This window comes from Esox lucius, chromosome 16, assembly GCF_011004845.1.
Source record: "Esox lucius isolate fEsoLuc1 chromosome 16, fEsoLuc1.pri, whole genome shotgun sequence".
Lineage (NCBI taxonomy): Eukaryota > Metazoa > Chordata > Actinopteri > Esociformes > Esocidae > Esox > Esox lucius.
In genome coordinates, this window is record NC_047584.1 from 24,208,097 (window position 1) to 24,220,949 (window position 12,853).

Consider the following 12,853-nt stretch of genomic DNA (forward strand, 5'->3'; position numbering starts at 1 on the left):
CTGAGTGAAATTATTGTAGCGTCTACATTTTGAGACAACAACACAAACGGAAAGGTTTCATTCACTGTTTTATTTTTCACAACTCAAGTCATGACATCCAAAGCTAATCCCAAATCTGTGTAGTAAGGGTGTCACATTAAATGTAACTGTAAACTAAGCAAATGGAGGCCTGAGAGTTAATCAACCAACAAATAACCAATTAACTAATTACCAACCAGTGGACTGAAACAGTCTTTACAGATGAACAGATCATCCCACTGCAAGCTAAAATATAGAATGTGCCGGATAGAACTATGCAGCTCATTCTGCATGAATTTCAGTTGGAATCTTAATAAATTATACAAGGTAAAAGACTGATCATATCAAATAAAGATGTGATCGTGTAATACTGTCCCAGCGTCCCACGGGGTACATCCCAAAAACATGACTTGGTATGGGCATTTATAATACTTCAATACTTCAAATTCCTATAAGATAATTACTGTAATAAAATGCTTCCAATCCAAAACACAATGCAGAGGAGTTGCCTGGTTGGTCCGTGGTTGCAGGTCAGGTGAGATGCAGCAGCCAATTAAAATAAAGTTCTCAGTCCAGAGTGTTACTGTTAAAGGGAAAGGACACTGATCAGTTTAAAAAAAAAAAAATCTTATACCAGTAAAGAACAACTTGACAAATGCTAACATTTGCTTACATTCACCACATTTTGCTGTAAGTTAAAGGGAGCAGCTCTGTAATGCTCTGAATGGGGCACTCATGTTGTCAGTCTAGTCCTGTCTGTGTGTTAAAGGCCAGGGCCAGTGGATGTCTTTTCAGCTGGCAACAGACAGTTCTTACTCGCTATCCAGTAATAGGCCAAGCACCACGAGACAGTTAATGAAAAGAGAGATGATTGACATGAACAAAAGACTAGGCTACGGAGAAAGAGAGAATTTCTTCTGGCAAAAGGCTTAGTAAAATGTGATGTTTTGGGTGATGTCGGATGTATTTTGAGAACTTTTTTTATAAGCAGTTCCATCAACCATGTTGTAGTATAACATGCAGCAGTGGTCCAACCCCCACTACGTAAACCCTTCCTACATACGGCATTTCAGTGCGCCAGTCATTAGTTGGTATTCAGACTTGTCTAATGCACAGGGGTAAGTCTGAACGTCTGTTTCCTTGGAAATCAGTAAAACTGCTGAAACCCTCCCTCTTGCCGTCTAAAAACAGCCAACAGGTATGTAGTATCCACACTATATGATTGTAAATCATGTGGATTTTGCTCAGTGGGCATTATATATTCCTCATGAACTAGTATTATATAGTATTTGCCGTGGGTTAGCTGTACCGTTCTACCCCTACTGTCCAAACCTATATCCTCATGGGGTTTTCAGTATATTATATACATATTCAAGGCCATCCTTTAAAAAGGGTGTATGTTTCTCTCAATTGAAACATTTCACAGCTTGGCAGAATGCACGGACAGAGGTGTTGAGCAAAGCATTAACTCTGTTACTTCGAGTTAATTAGCCTACAGGCCTCTTTTTTTCCTGAAAAATGACCATCTGTTAGTGGTCCTTGGCAACAAGCTAGCCCTGAGTGTTGACAGAGGAAGCAAATGAAGGTAATGAAACAATGGAATTTAAAGGAACAATACTAAATTCCAAAAAGGAAAATTGACAGTAGAATGTGTGCTGGAAATAGCAAACAAAGTTGCAGGATACAGTCCATGATAAAAATGTAAAAAACATTTGGCAGGACTGTCATTGCGCAAGTGCTTAGCATCGTCAGCTTATACTTCCATTTGGTTTACGTCTCCTAGCTAGCTTATACTTCCATTTGGTTTACGTCTCCTAGCTAGCTTATACTTCCATTTGGTTTACGTCTCCTAGCTACCTCCCTTCAAGTTAAAAGGCTATGAATTAAATTTCTGCATAACGGAACAATGTTTCATAAACATCACCGTCGGGAAGTTGATGTTCTTTTATTCTCTGCAGTAAAGAAGGTTGGTTACATGACCAATTGACATAAATCTTGCTCTACTACCAAGTCAGAGAGGTTTAGGCACAGATAATTCTGACATTTGCCATTGTTCCCCATTAAAAAAAAAATGTCCATATTCTTATAATGTACTTTTACGAAACGTCTTCCATTACAGGTCAGCCTGTACACATTCTTAATTTGCAATGAATCTAACGAGACTCATGAGCTGAAGTGACTCACGCATTTCTCGATCTCCAGGCCGTCTTTGAAGAAGGTCATGAAGGGAGTGATGCCGTCCTCACGGAAGTCCAGCAGACCAACCATACCATCTGGGTTCATAGACTCACCGGTGAAAAACTAGAGGGATGGTAGATGGAGAAAGGTGTGTAGAAAGAGGGCCGGAGAGTAGAAAGGCAGTGGGGGAAAGACAGAGACATTGGATAGAGAGGGACAGTGTCAATGAAATCCTTCATCCCACATTGGGCACTCATCAGTCTAACTCTACCCAGCCTGTGTAACTGAACGGCCTACAGACAGTAGTGAACACCGTTAGTCTGCTACCTACAGACAGTAGTGAACACCGTTAGTCTGCTACCTACAGACAGTAGTGAACACCGTTAGTCTGCTACCTACAGACAGTAGTGAACACCGTTAGTCTGCTACCTACAGACAGTAGTGAACACCGTTAGTCTGCTACCTACAGACAGTAGTGAACACCGTTAGTCTGCTACCTACAGACAGTAGTGAACACCGTTAGTCTGCTACCTACAGACAGTAGTGAACACCGTTAGTCTGCTACCTACAGACAGTAGTGAACACCGTTAGTCTGCTACCTACAGACAGTAGTGAACACCGTTAGTCTGCTACCTACAGACAGTAGTGAACACCGTTAGTCTGCTACCTACAGACAGTAGTGAACACCGTTAGTCTGCTACCTACAGACAGTAGTGAACACCGTTAGTCTGCTACCTGGTAGTTCTTGATATTGCCCATTATCTTCTTGATCTCCTCCTGAGCTCCTGTCATGAAGGGCTTCACTCTGTCTGGATTGTTCTCCTCTAGCTTCGCCTTGATCCTACACACACACACACACATTAAAAAAAGCTCAAATCCATGCAGATTAAATCTGTTATGTGGGACATACAGTGGGGAGGACAAGTATTTGATAACCTGTTGATTTTGCAGGTTTTCCCACTTACAAAGCATGTAGATGTCTGTAATTTTTATCATAGGTACACTTCAACTGTGAGTGATGGAATCTAAAACAAAAATCCAGAAAATCACATTGTATGATTTTTAAGGAAATAATTTACATTTTATTGCATGACAAGTATTTGATACATGAGAAAAGCAGAACTTAATATTTTGTACAGAAACCATTGTTTGCAATTACAGAGATCATACGTTTCCTGTAGTTCTTGACCAGATTTGCACACACTGCTGCAAGGGTTTTGGCCAACTCCTCCATACAGACCTTGTCCAGATCCTTCAGGTTTCTGGGCTGTCGCTGGGCAATACGGACTTTCAGCTCCCTCCAAAGATTTTCTATTGGGTTCAGGTCTGGAGACTGGCTAGGTTACTCCAGGACCTTGAGATGCTTCTTACGGAGCCACTCCTTAGTTGCCCTGGCTGTGTGTTTCGGGTCGTTGTCATGCTGGAAGACCCAGCCACGACCCATCTTCAATGCTCTTACCTAGGGAAGGAGGCGATACCTGGCCCCATCCATCCTCCCCTCAATATGGTGCAGTTGTCCTGTCCCCTTTGCAGAAAAGCATCCCCAAAGAATGAGGTTTCCACCTCCATGCTTCACGGTTGGGATGGTGTTCTTGGGGTTGTACTCATCCTACTTCTTCCTCCAAAAACAGCAAGTGGAGTTTAGACCAAAAAGCTCTATTTATGTCTCATCAGACCACATGACCTTCTCCCATTCCTCCTCTGGATCATCCAGATGGTCATTGGCACGGGCCTGGCGTTGGCTTGAGCAGGGGGACCTTGCGTGCGTTGCAGGATTTTAATCCATGACGGCGTAGTGTGTTACTAATGGTTTTCTTTGAGACTGTGGTCCCATCTCTCTTCAGGTCATTGACCAGGTACTGCTGTGTAGTTCTGGGCTGATCCCTCACCTTCCTCATGATCATTGATGCCCCACAAGGTGAGATCTTGCATGGAGCCCTAGACCGAGGGAGATTGACCGTCATCTTGAACTTCTTCCATTTTCTAATGATTGCGCCAACATTTGTTGTCTTCTTACCAAGCTGCTTGCCTATTGTCCTGTAGCTATTCCAGCCTTGTGCAGGTCTACAATTTTATCCCTGATGTCCTTACATAGCTCTCTGGTCATGGCCATTGTGGAGAAGTTGGGGTCTGTTTGACTGAGTGTGTGGACAGGTGTCTTTTATACAGGTAACGAGTTCAAACAGGTGCAGTTAAGGTAGTGAGTGGAGAACAGGAGGGCTTCTTAAAGAAAAACTAACAGGCCTGTGAGAGCTGGAAATTCTTACTGGTTGGTAGATCAAATACTTATGTCATGCACTAAAATGCAAATTAATTACTTAAAAATGTGATTTTCTGCTTTTTTTTTTTAGATACAGTCTCTCGCAGTTGAAGTGTACCTATGATAAAAATGACAGACCAGATCAAATACTTGTTTCCCCACTGTAGATGGAGAACATTCATCACACCAATACATACAACCCGGTAACACGCTCATACGACCCGGTAACACGCTCATACGACCCAGGTAACACGCTCATACGACCCAGGTAACACGCTCATACGACCCAGGTAACACGCTCATACGACCCAGGTAACACGCTCATACGACCCAGGTAACACGCTCATACGACCCAGGTAACACGCTCATACGACCCAGGTAACACGCTCATACGACCCAGGTAACACGCTCATACGACCCAGGTAACACGCTCATACGACCCAGGTAACACGCTCATACGACCCAGGTAACACGCTCATACGACCCAGGTAACACGCTCATACGACCCAGGTAACACGCTCATACGACCCAGGTAACACGCTCATACGACCCAGGTAACACACTCACGCCTTCATGTAGTCCTTGATGTATCCCTTGTAGGAGTCTTTGGTGAAGGTGGTCTCCTGCAGTTTGTGGTTGAGGACGATGTCCACTCCACTGACCGTGGAGGACTCGCAGCCCTCATCCTGCAACTCTGCTGACGCATTCGCACCAAGCAGGGAGTCATCTATGTCCTCCGTTCTACTGACCATCTGTAGGAGGGGGGGGGGGGGGCAAGCCGGATGGAGTAGATAGTGCTTTGTCAAAAAAGTGTTTGAGTTGATGACAATACGGTCAAATACCGATTTTGCCTAATGACCACCTGATAAAGGAAAGCTGATCTTTCTAGACAGTTTTCACACATTTCATATTTATGTTGTTCTGCTTCCCAAAGATTAAAGTTTTTTTTCCATTGATGTTTTGTTCTGTTACAAATGTCAGAAACAGTAGCATTAAGCGCAACTATAAAGACTAGATGAACTACTACGGTCTATAATGGTAAGGTACCAACCAAAGAACATTTATTTTGCTTTTGTTCAAATATTGTTGGTCTTTAAAGTCTGATGTGTTTAGGGTGGTGTTTCCACAATCTTTGTGCGCAAAACTGGTACATACATCAAAAGACTTTACTTTTCATTTTGTGAAAGGTGGTCTACCCAATGTTGATGTGTATTTTATATTGGGGTTGATGTAAGCAACATTTTTCTCAGAAACATTTCCCAACATCACCCTAAAAACCAAGGCCACCCCACAATCACTGATTTTGTGTTTTAAAATCATACAAAAACAAATTTCAAAGTAATTCTATAACATGAGAAAATTGGTCAGTTGTTTGAAGTGTTGCAAAAGAGTTCTATTCCATACACCGGTATGGAAACATCTGCATTCCTATGGTCCTCCAATCACTTAGGTTTTTCCTTTAATTTGTCACTGTATGTATGTACAGTGGATATAAAAAGTCTAAACACCCCTGTTAAAATTCCAGGTTTTTGTGATGTAAAAGAATGTCATAACCTCTTCCACTTTTAATGTGACCTATAATGTGAACAATTCAATTGAAAAACAAACTGAAATCTTCGAGGGGGAAATATGAAAAATACAACCCTTACAATAACCTGGTTACATAAGTGTGCACACCCTCTTATAACTGGGGATGTGGCTGTGTTCAGAATTAACCAATCACAAATTTTAAATGGAAGTCATTATACACCTGCCATAATTTAAAGTGACTCTGATTAATCACAAAGGTCAGCTGTTCTAGCAGGATTTTCCTTAGTTGCATCTCAGAGCAAAAGCCATGGTGTGCAGAGAGCTTCTAAAGCATCAGAGGGATCTCACTGTTGAAAGATATCAGTCCGTAGAAGGGTACAAAATAATTTCCAAAGCATTAGATATACCATGGAACACAGTCATCCAGTGGAGAAAATATGGCACAACAGAGACATTACCAAGAACTGGACGTCCCTCTAAGACTTATGAAAAGATGAGAAGAAAACTGGTCAGGGAAGCTTCCAAGAGGCCTACAGCAATATTAAAGGAACTGCAGGAAATTCTGGCAAGTACTGGCTGTGTGCTACATGTGACAACAATCTCCCGTATTCTTCATATGAATAGTTATGGGGTAACTTCAGCCGGGCTATGGGGTGGAAGCCTTTTCATCCAAGCCCGGCTGAAGTTTGCAAAAAACAAACAAGTCCCCCAAAAGCACGTGGGAAAATGTGCTATGGTCTGATGAAACCAACATTGAACTTTTTGGCCATAATTTCAAAAGGTATGTTTGGTGCAAAAACCACACTGCACATCACCCAAAGAACACCATACCCACAGTGAAGCATGGTGGTGGCAGTATCATGCTTTGGGTCTGTTTTTCTTCAGCTGGAACCCGGAGCCTTAGTCAGGGTGGAGGGAATTATGAACAGTTCCAAATATCAGGTAATTTTGGCACAAAACCTTCAGGCGTCCGTTAGAAAGCTGAAGAGGAAGTTCACCTTTCAGGAAGACAACGACCCAAAGCACACATCCAAATCCACAAAAGCATGGCTTCACCACAAGATTAACGTTTTGAAGGGCCCAGCCAGTGCCCAGACCTGAATCCAACTGAACATCTGTGGGGTGATCTGAAGAGGGCTGGCAATCTGACAGATTTGGAGCGCTTTCGCAAAGAAGAGTGGGCAATTATTGCCACGTCAAGATGTGCCATGCTAATAGACTCCTACCCAAAAAGACTGAGTGCTGTAATAAAATCAAAAGGTGCTTCAACAAAGTATTAGTTTAAGGGTGTGCACACTTATGCAAACAGGTTATGGTGAGTTTTTTATTTTCCCCCCTCAAAGATTTCAGTTTGTTTTTCAATTGAATTGTTCAGGATATAGGTCACATTAAAGGTGAAAAAAGTTCTGGCATTATTTATCTTTGTCTCATTATTTTACATCACAAGAACCTGGCATTTTAACAGGGGAGTGTAGACTTTTTATATCCATTGTATGTATGCATGCATGCATGTATAACGCTGTTTCCAAAAAAGTTGGAATGCTGCATAAAATATAAATAAAAACAGAATGCAATGATGTGCAAATCATTTATCCCTGCATTTAATTGAAAATAGTACAAAAACAAGATATAAAATGTTGAAAGAGAAATTGTATTGTTTTTGGAAAAATACATGCCCATTTTTTATTTGATACCAGCAACCCATTTAAAAAAAAGTTGGGACAGGGGCACCTTTACCACTGTGTTGCATCACATCTTTTAACAACATTTTGTAAGCATTTGGGAACTGAGGAGACCAATTGCTGTAGTTTTGAAAGTGGGATGTTGTCCCAATATTGCTTGATATAGGATTGCCACTGCTCAACAGTTCGGGGTCTCCTTTGCTGTATTTGTCATTTCATAACACACCAAATGTTTTCAATAGGGGACAGGTCTGGACTGCAGGCAGGTCAGTTTAGCACCCGGACTTTTTTTACTACATAGCCAAGCTGTTGTGATACGTCCAGAATGTGCTGAAATAAGCAAGGCCTTCCCTGAAAAAGACACAGTCTGGATGGCAGCATTTGTTGCTCCAAAACCTGTATATATTGTTCAGCGTTTATGGGGCCTTCTCAGAAGTGCAAGTCACCCATGCCATTTGCACTAATGCACCCCCATACCATCACAGATGCTGGCTTTTGAACTGTGTGCTGATAACAAGCCGGATGGTCCCTCTCTATTTAGCACCAAGGATGCAGCATTTCATCTTTCCTCTTTGGAATTATCTTTTAATACCCAATCATGTTACTGACCTGTTGCCAATTGACCTAATTAGTTGTTTGATATTCCATAAATCCACTTCCTTAAATCTAGAACCGAAACACACAACAAGCTAATTACGTGGTCCTACAAAAACCAAGGACTTTTTGGTCAAAAGTACTGTGTAGTGCCTTTCCATAAATATGAAAACTACCCACCCACAATGACTAATAGCACCTATTTCAGTCTCACCTAAGTCAAGCATTGCTCTTGACAATTTGGTATTTGAATCAATCACTGTGGGATTGTCAGGTAAGGTGGCAGGATGTTTGTGAGTCAGAGTTGGTAGTGGTTCAGAGACCTGAAAATTACAGTGGGTGAGATTAAAGAAGTGGTATATTAGTAATGCAGTCAGAAAAACACTCAAAAGGTATTTCAAGAAAAAACGGATTCCTTCTGTTCATAAGCAATTTGGGGTTTAGAGATGAAAGAAATATTACATTCTGCCGATTTTCACAAGGAGGCCTACCCATTTGGGAAAGCACTGCCAGTTAAAGTGATAGCACACTACATTATCCGGATCTCTGGCTCATAATATAATAAAATAATATGGCTATAAGTCATTTGCAAAACTATATAAATCATTGCACCCTTAAAGCATTAGACAAGCTCTGTTCATTTTTTATTTTATATTTAAAAATCTTAGCTCCAAAGAAACATCTATCAATGTTAATCTCAGTGCAGCCAATGCAAGTTTTTTAAATGAATTTTTGCTGGGGCAGGAAGCTTCCAGACCCCCTACTGGTTTTGGGCTATAACACCAATGTTTTCAAATCCTGCAAACCGACCCGCACTATGTTTGAGTCTACATAGACAATATCCAGATAATTAACACGAAGTGCTGATACATCTCACCTGTCACCCCACACAATTCAGAGAGCGTATACCTGCATTGTAGACGCACCTTTCCCTCAACTTCAAATAACATCCCATTTGGTGACTCTTTGATCTTGTAAATGTCAGAAAACATTTCATCCCCTGCAATAATGAAAAACAAAACACGTTACATAGTTCAAAACAGAGTTACACTGATGACAGTTTTAACCTGTAACACTCCCCCAGACCCGTGCTGTTTACTAAAAACAGCTTGCCCACTAATCCTATAGGTTTGCCGACTGACAGGCAGGCAATAACCTATGCTATGGTACTACCATGAGCTGCTAGGTTTACAAAGCTAACATACCTGGATTAGGTAAAAGCATAACGTTAAAGTATGTGTCCAAATTAACACAGAGTTGTTACGTATTTCTTGTAATATTCAACTACTGTGATTATAGTGTTTGTTGACGTACACTTCCGAGTTCTGACAGCTGTTATTTATCTACGCCCTCTCATGGAACACAAACAGCTGCTAACTGGCTAACTAACAAGCTAATATCCACGTACCAAATATCCCTTTATACATGGGTTGCTTAAACATTTGTGTACTCCAGAATAGCTTATAACTAAAGGTTCCTTTTTTTATTTTTTATTTAAAAGCCTCACTCCGTATAAAAGTTCAACAGTTTATGGTAAAAGCATACACCGCTGGTGCCGCGGCTACCCAGGCGTGTGTGCAAGGCCTTTTGCCTTTGGTTGCACAACACCGGAATTTATGACAAACCCACGGCTGTTGAATTCTGAATGCAGGTACCATGATAACATCTTACTTCCATAGAAATACATTTAGGGGCATTTCAGATACTCGTCCATACCAGTGACGATGTCCTTGTAGATGATCATGTTGTCAAATTGAAGTATGGTATTCGACACAAGATCGTAGTCTCACCACCTGACTTTACAGAAAGGAGCGTCGTGCGTCAGCGCAGCCAAAGTTTGTCGTTGACGTCATTTTTTAGGGACAAATCTTTCTCGGGCAAGTTGGCCGGGAGTGCCCTCTGCTGGCAGAAGAAACTATGTATACAGAACCACGAACGATTCAAATAGCTAAGTGCTAGTGGAAACACACTTGCAGCGTGTTGTGAGCATCCACCGGTCACGAGACCCGTACTTTTCTAGAATTCAGAGTAACATTAACCAGCATGGCTTCCTTTTTGCCAGAGGTCTGTATAATCATCATCCCGTTCTAAAGTGCTTTCTCACGAAAGAAAACAACAGCCGGTGTTTCTGGTATCGGAAATTCAGTTACTTAAAAAAATAAAATAATAATAATAATAAAAAAAAAATAATAAAATAAAACAATCGTTAGTTCCAGGCATCAATGAAGGTGGTGTGTTAACATCTAATGAAAAGGTTCCTCAGTTTAAGTTCAACAGAGGAACACTCCTTCATATCCGTGAGTAATGCTCCTTACAAAAGTGTTTAGGGGAAGGCCAAGTGATACACAGTCATTACTCTAAGTTACTCTACCAAAAGATTAAAATGTAAAGATATGTATGTAGCTTAAAATATTGTAACTAGGTCTAATTAAATAGTTTAATTTCTGTGTTAAGGACACGTGCTGTGCAATGTTGAACTGTAATGTACTTCAAAAGCACACCCTACTGGACAAAAAGCTTACAGCACCTGGTATTCCCAGGCGGTCTCCCATCCAAGTACTAACCAGGCCCGACCCTGCTTAGCTTCCGAGATCGGACGAGATCGGGCGTATTCAGGCTGGTATGGCCGTAAGCGATTGAGAGTGTCTCAGGTCAGTTTATGAAGTATATGTGTGCCTCAATTTGAAACAGAGTAGCAATCAATTCCTTTAAACAGACAAGTATTGGCCCTGCTTGACCAGGGCATATATTTGAACCATTCCACAAAAAAACTAAGGGTTACATATTTTTTTTGTAGTCATGAACGCTACAGTACACAGTCTATAGAAATCCTTTGTCTTTTTTATTTATTTTTGTTACAAATCTTGCCGTCATTCTGAGGGAGACAAACACTTGACTAAGAGCAGTACACTTCTCAGCACCACCTAACTACGCAACACGGTGGCGTCATGACGCCATTTTCATCCCATGAAAGCAAATATACATGAGACCCATTCAAACGTTCTACGTTCAGCAAGAAATGTATAATTCCTGTTATAAATGAAAGGCAGTTAGTAGTTTGCAGATACCTCAAGAGGGCACCCTACTGGACAAAAAACTTACAGAACCTGGTATTCAGTTCAAACAGTCAGAGGCCGTACAAGCCTTATCCGTAGGATATAAACAAGCTCATATTATAGTACTGTCCAAAAGTATTAACTATGAGAAGAAAAAAAACATTTAGGCACGGCAGCCACATAAGCACCAGGTTTAATAAAAAGAATGTCTTAGGCCTACCTTGCATTGCAGGTTAACTACTGTCTGACAGGTTTAATTATCATAACATTACAGTTACCAGTTAGACAAGTACTCCTCTGGTCCAAGGGTAGGGTCTCCCGGGTTCACTGAACCCTTTGAACTGTGTTGAATGGCTGATCATCTCACAGAAAGCAAAACAAAAATGGCTATGATCCCTGATATACTTTGGCCGGTTAGAATCGTGGGAAATAGGCACAATTTTGTCACGCTTGACGTAAGATGCAAAGGCAGCATCGCCACTGCAACAAATAACAGGCTGACTGGTATTATCTACAACAAATAACAGGCTGACTGGTATTATCTGCAACAAATACCAGGCTGACTGGTATTATCTGCAGTGGCGACGCTGCATTTGAATCTTCTGTCAAGTTGGGCAGAGGAGTCGCCAGTGCTCTTGCTGACATTCTTCAAAACCACATTTCACATGTCCTGTTAAACTTTATCTAAACATTTCCACATGCATTCATTCTCCTTTAATTTACAAAGATTTATATTGAAGTTTTAATTACTCATTTTTTTCATTTGATATGCTACTTGATCGCTAGCATTAGAGTACAAACACATGCACACAGTTTTTTTGTACAGTTTTTGTACAGTTTTTTGATGTGGACAATTGTACAGACCACATAACCTCATGTTGGCAGCAGCCAGGGCCAGCTCTGGTCATAAAATTAGAATATCATCAAAAAGTTGATTTATTTCAGTAATTCCATTCAAAAAGTGAAACTTGTATAATGGATACATTCATTCCACACAGACTGATCTATTTCAAGTGTTTATTCCTTTTAATTTTGATGATTATAACTGACAATTAATGAAAACCCCAAATTCAGTCTGTGTGTAATGAATGAATATAATATACAAGTTTCACTTTTTGAATAGAATTACTGAAATAATTCAACTTTTTGATGATATTCTAATTTTATGACCAGCACCTGTATGGGGCATAAGCGATTGCTCAGGGCCCCCAACCACTAGGAGGCTTCCAACTGGCAACACTGGCCTCACTTCAGTCACAACTTGAAGTAGAATCTGTGGTCCCCCCATTGTATGCCCTTAAACACTGTAAATGTTATATACATTAAGTATGTCAATTTTTTTTTTAGATAAAACAATTTAGCCAGTCCTGGAGCCAGTCTTGCTCCCCCAGACAAAAAAATACACAAAACCCTGCCCTATATTTTTCCTGGTAAAAGTTATAGGAATAGCGAATGGCTCCAAACAAAGGTGTAATTCCTGTTATGAAAGGCAGATACGATAGATCACAGGAACTTTTTTTAAGTACTTAAACGAT

At 40.8% G+C, this 12,853-nt stretch overlaps 1 protein-coding gene and 1 non-coding gene across 4 annotated transcripts; both read right to left on the bottom strand.

Annotated features, from left to right (window-relative positions):
- Positions 1-51: 51 nt before the first annotated feature.
- Positions 52-10,105, bottom strand: LOC105016383 (translationally-controlled tumor protein homolog). Of its 3 annotated transcripts, XM_020054868.3 has the most exons (7): positions 9,979-10,068; positions 9,172-9,262; positions 8,477-8,585; positions 5,024-5,208; positions 2,932-3,037; positions 2,203-2,319; positions 52-601 (listed from the first exon to the last, which is right to left on the bottom strand). In XM_020054868.3, exons 4-7 carry the CDS (start codon positions 5,206-5,208, stop codon positions 599-601), a joined length of 411 nt encoding a protein of 136 aa, XP_019910427.1. In that variant the 5' UTR covers positions 8,477-8,585; positions 9,172-9,262; positions 9,979-10,068; the 3' UTR covers positions 52-598. The 3 variants fall into 3 exon arrangements, with proteins under 3 accessions (XP_019910427.1, XP_012993164.1, XP_012993165.1); XM_013137710.4 differs by lacking the exon at positions 8,477-8,585 and having other exon boundaries at positions 9,189-9,262; positions 9,979-10,105; XM_013137711.4 differs by lacking the exon at positions 8,477-8,585 and having other exon boundaries at positions 9,979-10,070.
- A 672-nt stretch (positions 10,106-10,777) lies between these two features.
- LOC114828821 lies at positions 10,778-10,896 on the bottom strand. The gene has a single exon (XR_004574611.1). It is a non-coding gene; the product is annotated as a 5S ribosomal RNA (ribosomal RNA).
- Positions 10,897-12,853: the final 1,957 nt, after the last annotated feature.

Coding starts and splice junctions, on each gene's coding strand:
- LOC105016383 (XM_013137710.4), bottom strand. CDS start 10,006: ATGATCATCTACAAGGACATCGTCACTG. Junction 9,263..9,978: donor CTACAAGGACATCGTCACTG/GTATGGACGAGT, acceptor TCATTATTGCAG/GGGATGAAATGTTTTCTGAC. Junction 5,209..9,188: donor TATTTGAAGTTGAGGGAAAG/GTGCGTCTACAA, acceptor CCCCTCCTACAG/ATGGTCAGTAGAACGGAGGA.